Source organism: Meles meles, chromosome 5 (genome assembly GCF_922984935.1).
Source record: "Meles meles chromosome 5, mMelMel3.1 paternal haplotype, whole genome shotgun sequence".
Lineage (NCBI taxonomy): Eukaryota > Metazoa > Chordata > Mammalia > Carnivora > Mustelidae > Meles > Meles meles.
Window position 1 is genome coordinate 55,984,351 of NC_060070.1, and position 20,850 is coordinate 56,005,200.

The 20,850-nt window shown below is 43.2% G+C and overlaps 1 protein-coding gene and 1 long non-coding RNA gene across 7 annotated transcripts in view; one reads left to right on the forward strand and one right to left on the reverse strand.

Annotated features, from left to right (window-relative positions):
• Positions 1 to 1,119: 1,119 nt before the first annotated feature.
• Positions 1,120 to 20,850, reverse strand: part of SASH1 (SAM and SH3 domain containing 1) — a 197,114-nt gene continuing 177,383 nt past the window's right edge. For all 6 annotated transcript variants that reach the window (XM_046005200.1, XM_046005201.1, XM_046005202.1 and 3 more), the window contains 4 exons: positions 18,335 to 18,448; positions 6,969 to 8,080; positions 5,605 to 5,736; positions 1,120 to 4,475 (listed from right to left, as the gene is read on the reverse strand). In XM_046005200.1, the coding sequence (XP_045861156.1) occupies positions 4,212 to 4,475; positions 5,605 to 5,736; positions 6,969 to 8,080; positions 18,335 to 18,448 (1,622 nt within the window). In that variant the 3' untranslated portion in view covers positions 1,120 to 4,211. The remainder of the gene's footprint in view (positions 4,476 to 5,604; positions 5,737 to 6,968; positions 8,081 to 18,334; positions 18,449 to 20,850) is intronic.
• Positions 5,676 to 20,787, forward strand: LOC123941709. Its single transcript, XR_006818336.1, has 3 exons — positions 5,676 to 5,807; positions 18,345 to 18,457; positions 20,722 to 20,787. It is a non-coding gene; the product is annotated as an uncharacterized LOC123941709 (long non-coding RNA).

A 20,850-nucleotide genomic window follows, 5' to 3' on the forward strand; every position in this document is an offset into this window, starting at 1 on the left:
TCTTAGGAGTCACAAGAAAAAAGTATCTTCTTCCAATTGAATTGTTGAATTTTAGGAGTCAGAGTGAGATAAGTAACATTGGAGACTTATGGTTAGTTCTTTAAAACAATGTAGCTCAGATGAACCCCCAGCCAAACGATATGTGAGACATCCCTATTTACAAAACGAATTACGGGATGGAGAGTGAGACAGTGATTTATAAATAAAAGTATCATAGTAAAGCTTTGGTGAAATCTACCAGTCGTTTAAAATATTCCATCAAAATCTAAAGTACGCATAATTTTAACACAATTCCACGTGCTAAGTGACCTAAGTACAAGGGTATTCCTAACATTTTTTCCAAATGGCAAGCTGTTATCCTTCCACTGAATAGTGATTAAATTATTGGCATAACAGAATGTTATACAGCCTTTAAGAGAATGGAGGAGTTGTGATATGAAAAGATCTCCAAGATACATTGAATGTAAAATCAAGGTGAGGAAGTATGAAGAATATGTCATTCTGCTATGGGAAAAATACAGAGTTATATTTGTAAATATGTGGAGCAGTTCTGAAAAGAAATGCAAACACCAGTTATACTCTTCATCTGCAAAGACAGAAACAGGTGGGTGGGAGGAAGGGAGAGGGTGATTTTTTTTTTCCACTCTCAAGTATGGGTATTACCCACTCAAATTTTTATTACACAGCCCCTCCTAATTAAAAAGTTTTTATATCAATTTTGATAGACCAATATTGAAAAATGATTTTTGTCAAGTCAATTTCTATAATATCCCAACCTAAATTTTTTTTTTCTCTCAATGAAAGGCTTAGGTTTTGTTACCATTGAACTGTAATACTGAGCAAGTCAACCACCTACATGGACTCAGGCTCTTCATTTGAAAGTTGACGGGTTTAAGAGTACAGATGACTTCCAAAATTCCTTCTGGTCTCAGATGCTGTGGTTATAGGCTTTGATTATGCAATATTTGGGAAAAGCAATAAACTGGCAAAGAGAAGGAATGTGTTAGCGAGTTTTGGTGATGCCGCAGAAGTAAAGGTCTACAAATGTTTGTATACACTTTGTAAATTTCACTTCTACTCCATTCACCTTTGAAATACCAAGGAACAAGAGAGGCATAGTCAACTGAAGAAATTTATTCTTTTTTCTAGGTACATAGATGACATAATTATAGACAAGTTTTGATACATAGGAAAACCCTTCTGTCCACCTTTCTCTTTGCTAAATGAATCGTCACAATTTTTACAATTTTTAAAACAATACACAGCTTTCCTGGGCTGAAGCAATCGCAAGGACATATTGGGACTGGTATATTACAGCTACTTACAATGTTTAAGAACAGCAATGGAGAAAAATAAGTTATTTAAATATTGATTTCATATACAGAAAGTGCAATGTTGTTAGTTGTTATATAACTTGCTTGACAGTTTGTTTTCTCTATCAAAAAAATCAAGGTAACTCGGACTCAGACTACTATATTTTGTGAAAATAATACAGTACACACATGCAGCATTGACTTGAACTGATTTCTTTTGCTGCAGTTATGAAAGCAAATTTTGCTATGTCAGGAACTGGTTTGCCATAGACTAGTAACTTCCAGATTCACCCACACAAGGGATCAGGACAAAGAGTAGGGCTGCTACGGAAGGCCATGAAAATCTATCTGCTTCTTGGTTATCTGGGAATGTAAATAGTGGTTGGGGTTGGCTGCATTTCTTCTAGACAGCTTTAAAATTTACACACAACGGATGTGTAGCTACCTGAGCCAAACTGCCTTTCTAGGTTTCTTTTGTGCTTTCCAAAGACTACACTTTTCACCCTTCCTCAACATTCTGTACCAAGTGCAACTGATTAAAACCGGATATTGCTGATGCCTCACACCTGTCATTCTGACAGGTGGCCCCTAAACCACCTTCATTAAAAGTCACACACACACATTCAGGATTTTTCTAGGATCAAATTAAACGTTTAAAGCAAAAGAAGTCCAAACAAATACTAACAATTTAAAAAAAGGGGTTTTTTTTTAATTTTTTAAAGCACAATAAAGTAAAAACCTCATAAGACCCCCTATTAGGAAGATCTTCCCACTGAAAATCATTCATGGTCCCTGAATTTGATTTTTCTATGCAAAGGCAATGACTTCCAAAGAAGAGCGACAAAAATATGGTTTGGCATTCTCAAAAAACTCCACTCTAGGATGTTCCCTTTTCTGGTGCCACTTTTACTGACATGAAAATCTTACACTGCAAATGAACTAACTGGGAAGTTTCACAGATTTCTTCTCCTTTATGATCAACTTCGGGACTTGGGCGCGGTCAGCTTAAATGATGAGTAGGATCGCAGAATGTCCAGCCAAGGCACTGGGCAGCTGGGTGAGGAGCGCATGTCCTCGCACCCACGTCTGTCCCAGCAAGAGAGACACATCTCCGGCATGGTCGCAGGTAGCCCTGCAACCCAGTCACGTTCCGCGGGGGCTGTGCGCACAACCCGAGGTGGTAAAATGGGTTGTTCTTAAGATTTCAGTAGAAAATTGGCAGCTTGAGCTTTTTAGTCTGCATTTCCACAACTTCTTCACATGGCATCTTCTAGAAGGTGAATATTATTGAAGAGACATATATTTTTTAAATGTGTACCAAAGCATGAAAAAATTTATCACCTGAGAACATCTCCTTTTCCTCAGAAACATGGATCCAAGTACAGAGAGCAAATGCTGAAGATGGCTTTGTAAATGAAATCACTTTTGTCCCCCCTGAGGGAAATAGTTTTAATGAGTAGATGAAATGTTTGAGAGCTTTTGATCAAGGCTTTGTGTTCAAAGTGTTTCTATAGTAAATGATCACATTCAGTGCTTAAAATAGTTCTCATGATTAAGAATGTAGTAAGCAACAGAAACCTTAATTTAGTTGCCTGAATTTCTATGTGCTAGAAAAATCAGACACCATACTAAAAAAGGATGGAAAACGCTACAATCAGTTGGAAGACAATTGAAAATATGCAAATACTTAATATGTAGCTAATGTGGTTTATCTGGCTCCAAAATGAACTTTTATCCGAATTAAAAGAATATTCTCAATAAGGAAGGAAAATGCTATCTGAGTTATAAAAGTTAGAAAAAAAATTTTTAAATAGCTTACAAACTGCTTCCCCTTTTAAAAACATCTTTCTGAAATAGTCAACCTTCCAGTGACTTTGCAAAGCTGATCTGTTAGCCGATTTGGGGATGGACGTGGTCAGGAGTCCAAGTCAATACCGCAGCACGATGGCCAACGTGGTAAACAAAACTAAACTGATTAAAGTGAAGGTAGTTACTATACACACACACACACACACACACACACGCTCACCCACACGTGCACGCACACTCACGTACATACCCCATCTCTGAATTTCAGATAGCTTTTTACTGGATTTGTAGTTAGTGTAAAAACTGAAAGCCAACATGAACTCTGTGCCTGATAAACACCCCTACAAAATAAGCCATGTTAGAGTGAGGCAATTAGAAAAGCCCATTTTTGTTTTTTGCGGAAAACATCTCACATGTTAGATGGCAGTCTAAGCTGAAGGTTGGAAACTACGGTTACAGGGTAGTGAACACTAGGATAACTGCTTCAAAGCTTATATTAAGGCAAATAAAAGCTGATTGCTAGAAAGCAATTATTAAAATGTCTCTTGTTTACTTAAAGGAGAACAGGATTTTTTTTTTTTCCTAGTGCAGCCAGATTTTCTTACTTTCGAACAAACAGGCATGGTCAATAGTGTACAGTGAACTCCCGAGTCTGTTACTTTGGCCTAGCTAAAGCCCGTCTGGCCCTCAGGTATCCTGCAGGGCAGACAGACAGAAGGGCAAGGGCGGGCATTCTCAGAAACGAAACAGGCTGCCCCTCCCTCTGCTCCCAGCCTTCCCCGCACACCAAGACAGACTGGAGGCACAGCATGTGTGGCAAGTTGGCTTCCTGGTCCTTTTGTGTTCTGAAATAAAAATAAGTGCTTGTCTTTTCTTTGGGGGTCAAAGAGAACCACACCAGTTTCCTCGAGGGGGCTTTTCTGGAGAAGAGAGGGTCATCAGTCCTGTGCCAAGGTTTCATGCTCTGTGAGGCCACACACTAGGCCCTTCTTCTGGATCTGGTCTGCACGTCCCGAGGAGGAGGCATTGCATTAGCATAAGCACAGTGAAAGGGTGGCTCTGGTCCAGGGAGCTCCATTATGGGCCTGGCTACATGGCCTCGGGGCCTGGTGGCAGTTTGAAGAGTCTGGCTGCAGACACGAGCTTGCTTATGTGTCTCTCCTCTGTGATGCCGGCCTCCTGAAGGCAAATGTGGGACAGAGAAGGCACATGGCCCAGTGTGCTGAACCCGGCTTCAGTGAGGGCGCTGGTGTACATGGGCAGACCGATGGAAACCAGCCAATCTGACACAGATGAAATGCATCCGGGAGAGAGGGGCTTTCTGCAGATTTCTGTGAGCCCACCACTTGGGATCTGGATAAAGAAAGAAAGCAATTTTATAAACATAGGCCGCCGGAGGGCTCCTTCTATAACTAAAAGGAGCACGACTCAAATACTATACTGCCAGACTACTGGAAAGTGTTCATGCCATGAGATGTCCGAGACCAAGAGTAGCCTCGAGAATTCTTTCTCAGCTTCTCAAAGGGGAGACATATCTTCAAGGAGGTTTTTCAGGTTCTAGAAAGTACTTGGAATTAGCTCTAATCCTAATTATGTGTCCAAGTCTCCAAACTGTAAGCATTTCTATACCATGCTATTTTGTCTCCTTCAAGGAAATCCCTAGGTAATTCAAGAGGCAGGCCTGTGCGGTGTGTGGCAGACAAGATAGTCCATGGGCAGTTTTTATAAAACAGATTTTCCACTGTACTTTGAATCTACATTAACCAGAAAATTAAATATTTCATCCATGTAGTTATAAAGAAATTAAAATACAGTGATACCAAGTGTTGGCTAGGGAAGGGAAATGGACATTTACACTCTACTTCCGAGAAGACCACGTGCTTCTCTTTCAGGAAGGTAGTATACTATCAAGTGTGCAAGTCCCTGAGATCTTGTATAGGCTTGTGAAAGCAAACCCTCTTAAAGCACTATATATATACTCAGAAATTAACCTTGGGAGTCTATACGAAGATTATATATTAACAAGGGCGTTCTTTACTAAATTTTTTGAAATAAGTTGGGGGAAAATTTAAGTGTTGCAACAATGTAGGTAGGAGTGGCTAAAAGAGGGCACATTTACTAGAGCATTTTGACATACTGATAAAAGCATGTTCAGGAACAGATTCATGATCTGATCACTGAAAATGGGTTTCAGAATTGTTCATTTACTATTGTATGTGCAGAAAAAATGACTAGACAGATTTTTAAGAACATTTTCATACTGCTGGGATTATAGAGCATTTTCATTTTTCCTTCTTTCCCAAACCGTATTTTTAAAACTTTGCAGGCTGAATATGTATTCCTTTCCCTCCAGGTGTCTCCTTTTGATAGTGGCCGTGCTCCCAGGGCTACTTAGTGGTTGCCAGCATGCTCGTCATTCAGCGCTCTGACTGAATGGGCTTCCAAAGCCGAGTTCGGGGGACCCCAGGCGCCAGCGGCTCACCGCCATGCGGTGCTGCTTCCGCAGAAGCTTCACGCGGATCTGGTCCATGTGGGTGGCGACGTCCCTCTCGGGCTGATCTAAGTCCTCGGCGTATCTCTGCACCAGGGCCTCAGGGATCCCACAGCGGCCATGCTGCAGAGGGAAACAGAAACACGGCATCAAGGGCTGCAGGGAATTTCTTCTTCAACAACAGCAAACACGAGGTAGGAGAAGACACCGATAGCTACTGGAACGTAGCACCAACAGTTTTCATTTTAAATGAATGTATTTGTAGTCAGGATGTATGTTTTAGAGAGAATGGGTTTACATTTTGATTTTTCTGGTACTGATGAATTCTAGGAAAATGTTTTGAAATGTAGGTAAAGCAGAAGCGGTACAGCAGACCGCCTCCCAGTCTGTAGGGGAGGAGGGCACACTCACGCCCTACAGGGCATCTACTGTTGGTGCTACGTCTCTCTCATCCTGTCAGGTCGTCGGCCCGTGCTTACTGTAGAGAACAGCTCTCGCTACCTTCCATTCAGAGGGGGTGAGTCACTAAAGATCAAGGAGCGAGAGCAAGGGGTGGAGGATCCTACTTTAAGGGACTTGTGGTCAAAAGAATTTTAGAACCAGGACTCCCAGGAATGCGTTATCAAAGAATACGCATTCTTAGGAGTAATGCACAGCTACATCTATTATCATTTGTCTTCAAAATGTCTTCATTTTGGTATTGGTAGATCTACTCTCTCTCTCTTTTTTGTTTTTCTTTTCAAATATGCAGTGAGTTTTCATTATATGAGTTTTCTCGGTGTTTCTGGTACAGTGAGAGATCTCATAATCATTCCCCCATCACTCATACAGATAACTATACAATATAATTATGTCTGAAAAGGGTTCTGCAATTTTCAGAGTGTGTTCACATTTATTCCTAATAATACCTGCAGAAGGTAGTTGTGCAGCTTATTATTAATCCCATTTTACAAATAGGAAATAAAATGGGGATTTGTTAACATTTACAAACATACAGGTTTGTAAACATTGGAAACTACAAGTCTGTCCAGTAAGCCAGCCATTTCTGGAACCAGCTCTCCCTGCAACATACAGTTGCCAAAATTAAAAATAAGCAAAAGAAGAGAGAAAAAGAAAAGAAAGGAAAAGTCCAAGACTGTCTGTGTTTCACCTGGACGTGGCTCCCATTCATGCCAGCACCTGGCAGTAGAGGGCCTGGCTCAGGCCTCCCCTGCCACCCCCCACCTCCCACCCCCCGAAACCAAGTGTCGGCAGGGGTGCCCTCACCACTAGGCCAGCTCTGTGGGGCAGCTGTGCGGCTCTTCTCACCAGGCTGCCTGACTTAAAGAAGCAGAGGCCCTTAAGGCCTTCAGTACCTTATCAGAGTATGGCTCCTCAGTGAGATCGATGCCTTCAGCTCGTAACTTGTTTTCCGTGAGCATTTCCAGATCGACTCCCCGAGCGCAGGAGACCTTCCTGGTCAGAGCTGGGCCCAGCTTCACGCCGTGCTCCTGGAGGCTCGTGCTCTCTGGGAGCTCGGAGAGCCAGGGCGGTGGTCTTGCGCTCGGGGGGCTGCCAGGCTCCTGTCCTGAGGGAGGCCTGGAAGCCTGAGGTGAGTGACAGTCACTGGGGCTGCCCTTTTTCGCAGGCAGGCTTGGGGCGTCGGGGCCGGGGGGGCTCGGGTGGAGTCCATTGGCCAGGCGCTCTCGGCTCTTCTTGGCAGGAACAGGCGGAGGCTGGGCCGGATGGTTGGCCTGTGCTCTTGTCTCGGGGCCCCTCTGCTCAGCAGCTAGGCCTTCTTTGGTGCCCAGGGGGTGATACGTTCCTTCAAAATCGAGTCCTTTTCTGTGACCCTCAAGAGGCATCCTTGTTAAACTGGGTTTGACTCCAGGATGTTGGGCATCGTAGGTTTTGGGCAGACACGGAGGAGGGGATGCGCCACGGGGCGAGGGTGCTGTGGAGCCTTCCAGTTTCCTAGTTGCTGGCTTCTGAGGTTCAGAACATCTCTTGCTTTGGGTCAGTAGCAGTGCATTGTCAACAGCAGGGTCTTGTTTGGGGCTTTGAACCGTTGCGATGAAGGGGGTTGTCTTTTGTGGCACTTGTGGTACAGTCTGAGGGCAGGGGTCTGTCACCTCGCCAGGCACATCCTTCTCAGCAGCAGGCTCTCCTTGAAGGTCATCCAGGGAGTGGGATCGAGGCCAAGCTTCCACAGCCTGAGGGCCCTCCAGGGTCTCGCAGCTCCGACAGATGGAAACAGGGAGGCTTCTTCGGTTTTTGTTCGGACCAGTCCCACACGGCTGGTCACAGCACTTGGAAGCGCGAGGGGCAAGGCCGCTGCCCAGCCTGCCCTCCTCCCCCTGCTTCAGTGCATCGGCCGACTTTGTTAAAGGCAGCGTTGGGTAGTGGCCCAGCTGATTCCTGTTGAATGACTTCAAGCTGGACTCCGTTGACGACTTGACAGAGAGAAGGCCAGTCTTCCGACTCTTGCCTGTGAGACAAGGAAATATCTTACAGTCATTTAAAAAAAACAAAACCACAAATCAGTCAAACTAATGTGTAAAGACATGCTGACATAATTGCTATCTCCAACTCCTGTGTCCCATTGCTGAATGACACTAAGGACAGAAAAATCACCATTTAGGACGTTGGGTGACAGAAGGTTATTATGGCCCCATCTTTATTTTTAGAAAGAATTCTCAGACTTATTAATGGACCCGTAGAGACTGAAATTAATTGTCATGAGGAAAAGAAATAGGCTATGTCAGGCAGTAAAATAAATCTAGACATTAGGCCTAGAAACAATAGAGTTTGATCATCTGTACGCAGTTTAGAAAGCATAGGACAGGATTTCTTTCTTTCTTTTTTTTTTAATAGGATGAGATTTCTTTCAGAGAGGCCAGTTTCCTGAAGTCAGGCTGCGAATGGCCGGTGGACTGGATTCTATCAGCCTTACCCTAATGTTTACTGGTGACCACAGAACTCTCAAAGTACGCCTTTCCCTAAGCTCTCCCCTCTTACTCTGGCTTGTTGGTGTGTGTGAAGTCAGTGCATTCTAGAAACAAGTCAGCCCATCTTGGTATAAGGCAGTAAACAAGCTTCACTAAGTATTTTGCCTGAGATAATCTGTAAAATACTAATATGGTTAAATTTCCAGGGGAGCAACACCCTGATTAAGATCAGTTATCAGGCTGATAATTGAACTGATTAACCAGACATCATCTGCTGATTTGATGGTTGTTAAGTTGAGGTCAACTGCTAGTATTGCTTGATAAGCTTTACGGAGAATTTACTTTGTGTGGTCAGGCCCTGTGCTAAATGCTTAGTTTTCATCAATGCTTTTAACACAGACACCCCATAATTAACTGTCCTTCGCTATATTTTGGTTAATCCCATGTTTGATGTGTGCTTTGGCGATGGGTTGAAATGCCTGAGAATATCCCAGATGATCCTACTATTCCAGGCCAATAGAAAAAGACAAAAATTTTAAACCCGCATCAGGTTTGGAAGATACTAAGAAAAGGCATACTGTAATCTCTGAAAGAAAGGCTTTCTTCCCGGTCTATTATTTCAGTAAACATTTCTAATGAAATATTTTAATTTAGAAATTTTGACATCTCCCCATTAAGCAATCTCAGCCTTTCAATAAAAAAGCCGTAAGGAGACATTGGGTGGTAGATGGACTGGATTACGAAGGAGTAGAGATGGTGCCCACTCTAGGAACATGGATATGGATACTTTTAGGTAAATGAAAGACCTTCTCTCATAAAGCCTCTGTGTGCTGTACAACTGAGGGAGAAGGAACAAGGAGAAAAGGCCAGGGCACCGTGACATTACTAATGGATTGGCCTTTATCAGCAGAGAAGATCAGATTCCTTCCAGGATTCCCGTTTTCTACCAAACTCGAATTCCAAACTGATAATACTAAATGTATGATGTCAGGCATAACTCCAGACACTAAGATGGATAAAAACAAGAGCTGCCTCAACCAGACTTATAAATAGCTCCATCCTTTTAAATCAGACACAAATCAACACATGAAGTATTCTGTACTTGGCTAAGCAGATGCGTGGTCAGATGGCCTCAGTCCTCCCTTATGTGTGATAATGTGAGGCCTCAGACCCCGTCTGCCTGTGTTAGCAACATGCTAAGCGCTATAGATAATTATTTCATTAGTTACATGGAGAATGTCAGGCCACTGTTACTCCTAAGGATACTGACCGTGGCCCCTTTTTTTAGTCATCACAGATAAAATGGAAAAGAGAAATTACTTCTTCATGAAGCATATCCTGCTAAACATAAAGTCTAAAAATCAGTTAAAATAGAAAATTCTTAAAACCGTTTTAGTATAAATTTTAGATATATGGCTTTCCTTTCCTTTGGCTATTGATAGAAGCTGAGTGTATGGATTGCACCTCCACATCTACTTGTCCTGGAAAGATCCTTGAGTTCACCCTGCAGGTCAAGTACAGTTTGCCAGCTTCTGTCATTCCTCAGCAGGTACTCCTTGATTCTTTTGAAAAAGCATTAAGTCTGCCTGCCAGTGTTATCTGTGAAATCCTTACCAATCCAAAACCAGTTTGGGGAATGAAACTCCTGAAAACGTTTGGATGTGGAAAGGTTATTAACAGGAGACGAAAAATCTTGGGGACTTACAGGAAGACTTCGACGTTTACTAGAACGCGGAGGTTACTGCCCAGTGCTCCAGCGGCGGGCTTTCTAGTGTTCACGTGTAGTTTCCACGCTGTGTTGTGCTAGTTTCCCGTGTATAATACAGTGATTCGACGATGCCGTACATTTCTCAGTGCTCACCAAGTGTACTCTTCATCCCCTTTATCTCTTTCACCCATCCCCCACCACCTCCCCTTTGTTGTCTGTATTTAATAGTCTCTCTCTGTTCGTTTTATTTCTTAAATCCACATATGAGTGGAATCATATGGTATTTGTCTTTCTCTGACTGATTTATTTCATTTGGCATTATACCCTTTAGGTCCATTCATGTTGCTGCAAATGGCAAGATTTTATTCTTTTTCTATGGCTGAGCATATATAGTGCATCTTCTTTATCCATCTATCAGTGGACGTGGGTTGCTTCCATATCTTGGCTACTGTAAATAATCCTGCAATAAGCTAAAGAGTGCATATATCTTTTCAAATTAGTGTTTTCATTTTCTTTGGGTCAATACCCAGTGGTGAAATTACTGGATCATATGGTAATTCTATTTTTACTGTTTTTTAAAAAATATATTTATTTTAGAGAGAGAGCATGAGTAGGGGGAGAGGCAGAGGGAGAGCAGCAGACTCCCCTCTGAGCATGGAACTGGACTTGGGCTCAGTCCCCCAACCCTGAGGATTATCACTTGAGCTGAAAACTAGAGCTGGATGCTTTCTTTACCAACTGGGCCACCCAGGCACACCCTACTCTTTTTTAAATGTTCCACAGAATTCACCTGTGAAGCCATCTGGTTCTGGTTTTTTGGTTGAGAGTTTGGTCTTTTAAATTTTTTTTTTTTTTTTTTTTAAGAGACGGAGCACCTACCTGTACGTGCACAAGTCAGGGAGGGAGGGGAAAAAGACAATGTTAAGCAGACCCCATGCTGAGCATGGAGCCCAATGTGGGGCTGGATCTCAAAACCATTGAGATCATGACGTGAGTGGAAATCAAGTGTCAGACAATTAACCTACTGAGCCACCCAGGCACCCCTTGTTGAGCATGTTGTTGTTTTTTTTTAAATTACTGATTCAATGTCATTGCTAGCGGCATTATTGATGGTATAGTGGGGAGCAAAATTGCCTTCCAATTTCATTGCTTGTAAGTGATCTTTTCAAATTTTCTCTTTCTTCCTGATTCAATTTTGGAAGGTTAGGTTTGTAGGAACTTACCCATTTCTTCTAGGTTGATCAATTTGTTGGCATGGAATTTTTCATAATAGCCTCTGTTTTTCTGTGTGTCAGTTCTTTTGCCTTCATTTCTGATTTGGGTCCTTTCTTTTTGATGAGTCTAGCTAAAGATATTAATAATTTCCTTATCTTTTCAAAGAACCAGCTCCCGATTCCATCTGTTCCATTTTTTTTTAGTCTGTATTTCATTTATTTCTGCTCTGATCTTTGCTTCCTCTACTGGCTTTGGGCTTTCTTCTTTGTCTAGCTCCTTTAGATGTAAGGTTAGGTTGTTTGAGATTTTTTTTCCTGTTTCCTGAGGTAGGCCTATGTTGTATAAGCTCCTCTCTTAGAACAGCTTTTGCTGTATCACAATTTTGGACCATTGTGTTTTCATTTTCATTAGTCTCCATGTATTTGTTCATTTCCTCTTTGAGTTTTTGGTTGACCCATTCATTGTTTATTAGTACATTATTTAGCCTTCATGTATTTGTGCTCTTTCCAGATTTTTTCCTGTGGTTGATTTCTAGTTTCATATGTTTGTGGTTGGAAAAGATGCTATCACTCAACCTTTTTGAATTTGCTGAGACCTGTTTCTTGGGCTAACTAATGTGATCTATTTTGGAGAATGTTCCATGTGCACTTGAATGCGTATTCTGTTTTGGGGTGGAATGTTCTGAATATATCTATTAGGTCCATCTGACCCATTGTGTCATTCAAAGCCACTGTTTCCTTGTTGATTTTCTGTCTGGATGATCTGTGCATCCAAGTAAGTAGGGTGTTCAAGTCCCCTACTATTATTGTATTACTCCCAATTTCTTCCTTTATGTCTGTTAATATCGTTTTATGTATTCAGGTGCTCCCATGTTGGGTGCATAAAGTTTTACGAATGTTATATCCTCTTACTGGATTGTTCCCTTTATCATTATGTAGTGTTCTTCTCTGTCTCTTGTTACATTGTCCATTTTAAAGTCTATTTGTTCCAATATAAATACTGCCACACCAGCTTCCTTTTTACTTCCATTTGCATGGTGAATGTTTTTCTATCCTTTCACTTTCACTCTGTATGTGTCTAGGTCTGAAAAAAGTCTCTAGTAGGTAGCATATAGATGGGTCTTGCTTTTTTATACATTCAGTCACCCCACCTTTTTATTGGAGCATTTAGTCCATTTACATTCAAAGTAATTACTGGGGTGCCTGGGTGTCTCAGTCAGTTAAGTGTCTGCCTTCAGCTCAGGTCATGATCCCAGGGTCAGGGGATCGAGCCCCATGTCAGGCTCCCTGAGCAGCGAGAGTCTGCTTCTCCCTTTGCCCCTAACCCACTTGTGCTTGTGCTCTCTCCTCTAATAAATAAAATCTTAAAAAAAAAAAAAACCCAAAACTAAAGGTAATAATTAAGTATGTACTTATTGCCATTTTGTTACTTGTTTTACGGTTGTTTTAGTTCTTCTCCGTTCCTCGTTTCTCTTAATCTCTTCCCTTGTGGTTTGATAGCCTTCTCTGGTGATGTGCTTGGATTCCTTTCCCTTTATTTTTACATGTCTATTACAGGTTTTTGATTTGTGGTTACCATTCGTTTGATAGACAACACCCCGTGCACATAGCAGTCTATATAAGTTGATGGTCACTTAAGTTTGAAATCATTCTAAAAGCACTAAATCTTTACTCCCTCAACCCCATGTTTTATGCGTATGATATCATACTTTACACCTTATTTTGCGAATCACTTGACTGATTTTTATAGTTAAAATTGATTTTACTGCTTTTGTGCTTTAATCTCAGTACTGGTTTTATAAGTGATTGATCTACTTTTATGTACTATGATCTGCTACTTTTTGTATTTACCTGTGAAATTTTTTCCTTTCATCATTTTCTTACTCCTGATTATGGTGTTTCCTTTCCACTCAAATAATTCCCTTTAATGTTTCTTGTAAGGCTGGGTTAGTGGTGATGAACTCCTTGAACTTCCATTTGTCTACTCTGAATAACAGCCTTGCTGGGTAGGGTATTTTTGGTTTTGTTGTTGTTGTTGTTGTTTTCCTGTCAGCACTTTGAATATATCATGCCACTCCCTTCTGGCCCCTGCAATGGTTCTGCTGAAAAATCTGATACAGCCTTATGGGGCTTTCCTTATATGTTAACTGTTCTCTCTTGCTGCTTTAAAAAGTCTCTTTGTCACTACTTTTTTGCCAGTTATTACGTGTCTTGGTGTGGACCTCCTTGGACTGATTTTGTTGGGTGCTCTCTTTGCCTCCGGGATCTGGATGTCTGTTTCCTTCCCCAGATGAGGGAAGTTTTCAGCTATTATTTCTTAAAATCAGTTTTCTGCACCCCTTTCTCCCTCTCCTCCTGGGATCCCTATAATGTGAAGTTATTATGCTTGATTATGTCACTGAGTGTCCTTAACCTATTCTCATTTTTTCTTTTTTTTGATGGTTCAGCCTAGTTGCTTTCCAGTCCTGTCTTCCAGCTCACTGATCCGTTCTCTGCCTCCTCTAATCTACTACTGATTCCTTCTAGTGTATTTATAATTATACATAATTGCAGTTATTGAGTTATTCTCTGATTGGTTCTTTTTCCTATTTTCTATCTTTGTTGAAAGTCAGAGATACTCCACTCTTCTCAAACCCAGTGAATATCTTTATGACCATTATTTTGAATTCTTCATCAGGCATATTACTTATCTCTTTCATTTAGTTCTTCGGCTGTATTTATGTCCTATTCTTGTCCTGTTCTTTCATTTGGGATATATTCTTCTGTCCCCTTATTTTGTCTAACTCTGCATTTGTTTCTGCTTATTAGGGGAGTCAGTTATGTCTCTTTATGTAGCCTTACAAAGAAGAGGTTCTGTGGTCCCGTTCACCTCAGCCAGGAGCTTCAAGGGGTCTTCTGTGTGGACTGTCTATACCCTACCGTTGTGGCTGAGCCTCAACAGTTTGCCTTCAGTCCAGTTGGCTGCTGTGGGCTGGGTTTGGTCCCTATGCTAAGAGTCAGTTTGGGGGTGGTCATGGGCTTTCACTTGGGTGGTGTTGGCAGTCAGACCAGATGCCTGCCCTCTGCCTGTTTGCAAGGGCTGCTGCCACACTCAGCTGTAGGGGTTTCTCCAGGTGTTGTCCTGAGAAGCTTCTACTGGTGGACAGGGCTGGCAGTCTGGCCAGATGGCTGCCAGCGCTACAGATGCACTGATCCATAGGGCACTCACCCTGCACTGCTGGTTAGAAGGTTTGGCTGCTGGGACTGAGTGTACTGGGGGTGTGTGGTTATCTTCCCCTCTCTGTGGGGCAGGAGTCACTTTGGAGAAGCAAAAGTCCCTGCCAGGGCTGCTTCTAGGTTGGGTCCTGGTGCGATCCACTTTGGAAGGAGTCCTGCCAACTGAGATGGTCTGGGTGGGGCAAGTCCACAGGAGAACACAGGGGCTGTGTGTGTGGTGCTAGCAAGGTAGTTGGAGAGTGTTCACCCTGTTTCCTACAGGTGGTCCAGGTGGGGATGGAGGCAATGGCACCTGCCTGCTCTTTTGTTCTTGGAGAAGTCTCCTCAAGAGCCCAGTCTCTCCAGCACCCATTCTGAGATTAGTAAATAAATCTCCTGCACGCATACTCTGGGTGCTTTTCAAACTGCTGCTTCTGTGCCGTATTTTGGCGGGCTTGTTTGTTATGCTAGCTCTTTAAGGGCAAGGACTATTTCCTATCCCCCTCAGCTTTCTTGAAGCCGAGCCACTGATTTTTAAAGTACCTGCAGTTCAGCCCAGCTGGTTGTTAAAAACCCACAAACCTGAAACCCACTGGTTTTCAAAGCCATCTTCCATGCTGGTCCCCCTTGTCTAGTGTGCCTAGTGTGGCGTCTGTTCTCAGTTCTCCAGTGCATGCGGTATCCCTCCTGTTTGTGGTTAGTCTCACCAAGAATTTAGTTCCTGGCCATGTCTCCACCCCTCCTACCTTTTCTCTATGTCCTTCTCTTAACAGTGAACTGGAAAGTCTGTCTTGCCCATCTTTGGGGTGTTTTCTGGGTTGGATGCACTGATGAGGCTGTTACCTGGTTGTGTCTATGGGACAAGGTGAGCTTAGGATCCGCCTACTCTGCCCTCTTCCCGGAAGTCCCCAGGTGGGTTTTCAGTCCCATCTTAACTGAGTTTCGGGAGAACCACTATCTCCCCAAATTGATAAGACACTTTGGCAGAGTTCATGGATCAAAGTTTGAGGTCCCCAAAATGCTCATCAGAACCGGGATTAGGGTGAGGTGAGCAAAGTGCCCCGGTCACTGGTGGAGGTGGGAGGTGGCTGCTATCAGGGTCAGGCAGGTGCAGGCGAGTACCTGAGCGTGAGTGTCTCCTTAAAGTCTGCACTCTGCCCGATCGCAATCCCTCCCCCCACACTCTTGTCCTGGTTTTAGGGCCTATGATGGCTCTCAAACTATTTGTTTCTGACCGACAGTAAGAAATGCATTCTACATTCAGCCAGTATACACACATGTGCATAGAGACATATCCACACTGGAAAAAGATTACAAGTCTAACAATACTAGTCTTACCTTTGGAACACACCCTGGTATTTTCTATTCTATTCTATCTTGCAAAACTGCTTTTCATGACCCTTTAAAATGATTTTTCCAATCCACTAATGAATTGCAAGCTGCAGTTTAAGAAGCTTTAGTTCAGTCGGTGCTCAGTATTTTAACGTAAGGGCTACTTGAAAGGATTCCAGTGACAGCTAAAAACTATCACCCCTGGGCATTTTTCATGATGATCTTCGTGTGATTGACAGAAGTACAAGGGATCCTTTACTGCTGATCTTGCTCTAATGGGACTCTGGGGGCCACAACAGGAAGCCAGATCCACCCATGGTAAAGTGGGACGCCCTGGGCAACATTCCACATAAGCCGCCTTTTTGAGACACAGAAGCTTCCTGAAATTCCCTACTGAGTGCCTTCCCATTAGGACAGGGAGGAGACAAGTATGATGGAACCGTGGCCGTCAGCTCACCCTCCACCTCAGTGACTGCTCTGCACTCAGGCCACACAGCCGCCAAGGTGTTTCCGACACTGCTGCTGTTGTGACCCCGAGTGGATGGTCTAGCTGGTAAACTGTTTTCCTTAAGGACCTAATAGCTCCCAACACTCAAATGCTGGTTTTTACTGTGAAGAAAAGAGGACACAGGAGACAGACCATTTAGGTTTTACAGCTGCAGGTATTTTGGATGCAGTTTATACTGCCTCCCATGGCAGTCGGGAGGAGCAGAGTAGAGACTGACTACAGACTGGGAGGGAGGAGAGGTCAGGAAGGAAAACATTCCTGCCGCGTTCATAATGGTAACAGAATACTCCTTTCTCAGGAAATTGTACTTTTCAAATCAGGTATTTTCAAAGCAAGAGTGCCCTTTTTAATGAAGCTTCATTTATAAAAAGATCTAAGCTGAGGTGTAGAGGTGGCTCAAGGCAAAGCTGGGGCACCCTCTGTCCCCCACAGCTGCCATCTCTCCCATTGCCTAGCCCCTGGGACCTGGGCACATAGGACGCCACTGACCAGGGCTTATGGGCTGCCTCACGAGCACTGTCACATTCATCTCGGCACTCGGTGAACATACTTTCCTAGTGAGAACTAGAATAGCTTGGTTCAAGATTTGAATGGGGGTGGCATTGGGCAGAGATACTGACCATGTTCTTAACTGTCAAGTGGACCAGGCAGAAAAGATGGGGGAAAAAAGGCACCGCTATTTGGAAAACATCTTGCTTCTCAAGTGCTTTTTGGTGTGAGTTGTGCACTTCTGGCAGTTTTCTACCTTGCTTGCACACTGTTGTCTGCTTTTCAAAGTGAAATTTATGGCTGATCCTGTGGTTCCAAAACCTGTCTACTGAACATTTTTGTGTGCGCATAACTGTGACGGACAGATTATAAAAGTGAACCACAGGTTCGGGCTACGTTTGTCATCTGCGTGAGTCCGGCACTTCATACCCCAACTAAGGGCAAACACATCCTCCCTTCCGCTGAGGACAGCATGGGTGGGCCTGGCCTGCCGCCGTGAAGTCTGGGGCCACAACACTGAGCCGCAGTCATGCTCTCTGAGGGAGAAGGAAGTACCATATCAGATGCGTGTAGTTGGGAAGCAGGAATATTTGGATAAAGTCAGTCTTTTCACTTTCTTTCAGAATGAATTTAGATGTTTTTGCACTGTCATCTCTAATGTACCACTGCCAGAATCTGTCTGTTCATCATGGAGTGCCTGTAGCTATGATCCACGAGAGAACACGTCAGCCTGTCCCTGGGCAGTGTCCCAACACCGGGGGCTGCCGCGCTCAGGCTGACTGCCCAGTTCGTAGCCTGTGTTTAATAAATGCCAGGAATTAATATATTCTTACTTTGGTTAGCTCTTGGAACAATCTATAAAAAAGAAACTCATTTACTATTTCAGTGGTGAGGGGGCTCAGAGGCATGAAGTCATTTGACTGAAGTCTTGGGCTTGTAAATGCTCTATTCAGGGTTCAAACCCCTCAGAACTGGGACTTCTGGTTCTAGACCCTATGGCTCTTTTCATGATCTACCTCGGGGCTCAGGCTCCAAGAGCCTCAGGGCAACAGGAAGTTGAGGGTCCTTTCTCTGACACACAGGTGTCTTCAATTCTCCATTTATGTGTGAACTGGGATGGAAGATTGAGAAGACCACTTGCTTCTCAAAACATCCATTGCCTAGTTTCTTGAGAGTTGTTCAGTCTTTTTAAGAATCTTAATTAAGCACCAGCGATCCTGGAAAAATTCTTCTCCCTATTGCCAGTATCCCCAAAAGCATGGCTTAGGCTGAGGAAGAAAGTGAGTCATAAATGACCCAAGTGGTTTGTGTATTAAGGCGTATTCGTAATTATCTGTGTGGACATTACCGTGTTCCAGGTTCTCACTGCTTTCGTAGCATCCTGAGTCTCGTGGAGAGCATCCACTCAGGCCCTGGCTGTCCACCAACAGCTTCTCCTGGGATCCTGACTGGTCGCTGTTACCTGGAGAAGGTAAACACACAACAGGGAATCATAAGGGGAGGGAAAAGCCAAGATTTTTCTGATTTTATCCTGCTATCCCCATATGTTTTTAGGCCTTGAACTTCTGGAACAGAGCTGTTTTAAAGTAAATGAAATAAAAATGGAGGAGCTCAGAACAGATTTTGTGCAGGTCATTACCCAGAGGATGGCTCTGGCCAGTCAGGAAGAGGGAGAATTCAGAGCACTGTGTGGGCAGTCGGGGAAGCTTTCTGAAGGATGGTACCATGGATTGGGAGCCAAGAGTGAATATTCCCCTTTCATAAGCAGGTTATCTTAAGATTTGTCTTCCAAGTTATTTGTCACCAGCTTTCCCAATTTGGAAGTCAATGTGAAAGTAAGTGGTAAATGAAATATTGAATTTTATTATAATTGGGGAGCATTCTTAGGTCTTGGCGATAAGCACTGGCTCTTGTATTCTCTCAACAGGAGTAAGATTGGCAAATGGGGACATGAACCTGATAGGGGCACATGTTAAATCCTTCTGTTTTTGTTGTTTGTAATGTGTTCAGAGCTTTTCTTTCCTTTCTGCCCTTTCTTTGTTTGGGGTCAGCATTTCTATTCCCTGTGTACAAAAGTAAGACAGGGAAGGTTCAGGAATCCCCCTAACTTGGACACTAAGTCATGAACACTCTTCAGGTGGGTGACTAAAAGAACCCTTAAAGAGAACTACCTGGTGTTCTGTCCAGGAAATGTGCCTAAAGTCAATCACATGAGAAATAAGGGGGAGGGGGGCCTTCATCACCCAGTGACATCACCCACCCATTCTACAGAGTGGGCACATAAGACCTTACAGGGAGCGAGGTTACAGGAAGAACATCTTTGTATTATTATGCAGAGAAAGTACTTGGTCACATAAAACAGAGACCAAAAAAACATTTTCTGCATAAATGGCTTGAATTTATTTTCCTTTCTCTTCAGTGTGCTTCCCCTGACCACATACATTTAAAAAAAAAAAACAAACAAAAAAACCGAAAATCTGATCCTGTTTCTCAGATCATTAAACAATGAATTGTAGGAAGGCAGATGACTGCCATTCCACAATGTGCCAGCTGTCCCTCCTGCCCACTCTCCACTTCTTGTTTGCATTTCTCACATGGAAACCGGTTTCTGACACTAATCATGGCAGAGTAAGCCGTCGAAGTAGCACCCCAAGTTAAGAAGTGCTATTTTTTAAATGACTAATGAAAAATTAATGGAAGCACAACAGCAAAACCTCCCCCCACCACCATAAAGTGGAACATTCTAGAGTGATGTCCTCATTATGTGGAAGAGTCTGTGGATTTGAAGTGGCCTTTGTCCTCGTCTAATATGTTATTTAGGAAAATGATACATGTAAAATGAGGGCTTTCAGCTATCAATTACAACCCAAGAAGAGGAATCAATGTAGGTTGTCCTTGGTGAGACAGTTCACTATACTGCCGCAGCCAAAACAGACTCCACAGTGCTGACCGATGGGAATAAAAGAGAACACTTGTCCCTATTACAGTATGAAAATGCCGACTGTGTCTGCATCTTCAAGACTGCCAGCCTCACCAGACACAGCCAGGGTACCCGAAGTTACGAGGAGTGAGGGGATCCCTCACATTACCTGAAAACCAGTTCAGAGGATACAGTTCGGAGGCCTACGTCAAGGGGCTATGGTCACTTCCTGAAAGATTCATTCAGCTACTTAGCAGGAGGAGTCCAACTATCAAGTTTAGGAAAAGTTCCTCACACTAAAAGCCAGTATTTACCAAGTAACTTGTCCTCCTTCATTAGGGAGAGCTCTCAGATGGATGGCAGATTCAAGGCCATATCCTCTCCCGCACTTACTAGCATGAATGCCAAGGTATAAAGGAGAAGAAAGAAGGTGAGCTAGGACCATGAAAATTCTCATAGGCAAAGAAGCTCGGAGGACTGGGTTTGGGGGGCTGAAACCCTGTGTGGGCATGACCTGAACTTGGACCTGAAGGGACTTAAAGCCCTCCTGCATCTCACATATGCACAGGGAGTAAGGATAACCTTGGGAAGGAAGAGGGAATGGGATTCTTGGATAGCAGGCCTTTCGGTGAGCTTTTAAACAGTTCCTTGTATTTAAAAAAGAACTGAAGCAAATAGGCCAAACTGTTAGCTGTAGTTGGATTTAAGAAGTAGATATGTGGATTTGTTTTTTCTCTGTAGTTTTCTGTATATTGGAAATAATTGCTGATTAAAATTCTTATTAAAAATATCTAACAAGAGTTTTTATTTGGCAGGCTTAGGACAGTGATTTTGGTGTCAGTGCAAGGAAATGCTATCAGTCTTTTCCAAGTGGAACTCTGCACGAAGGCCTGCACTCCCCACGCACAGATGTGCCATCAGAGTGACTGGGAGGTCTGCCTGCC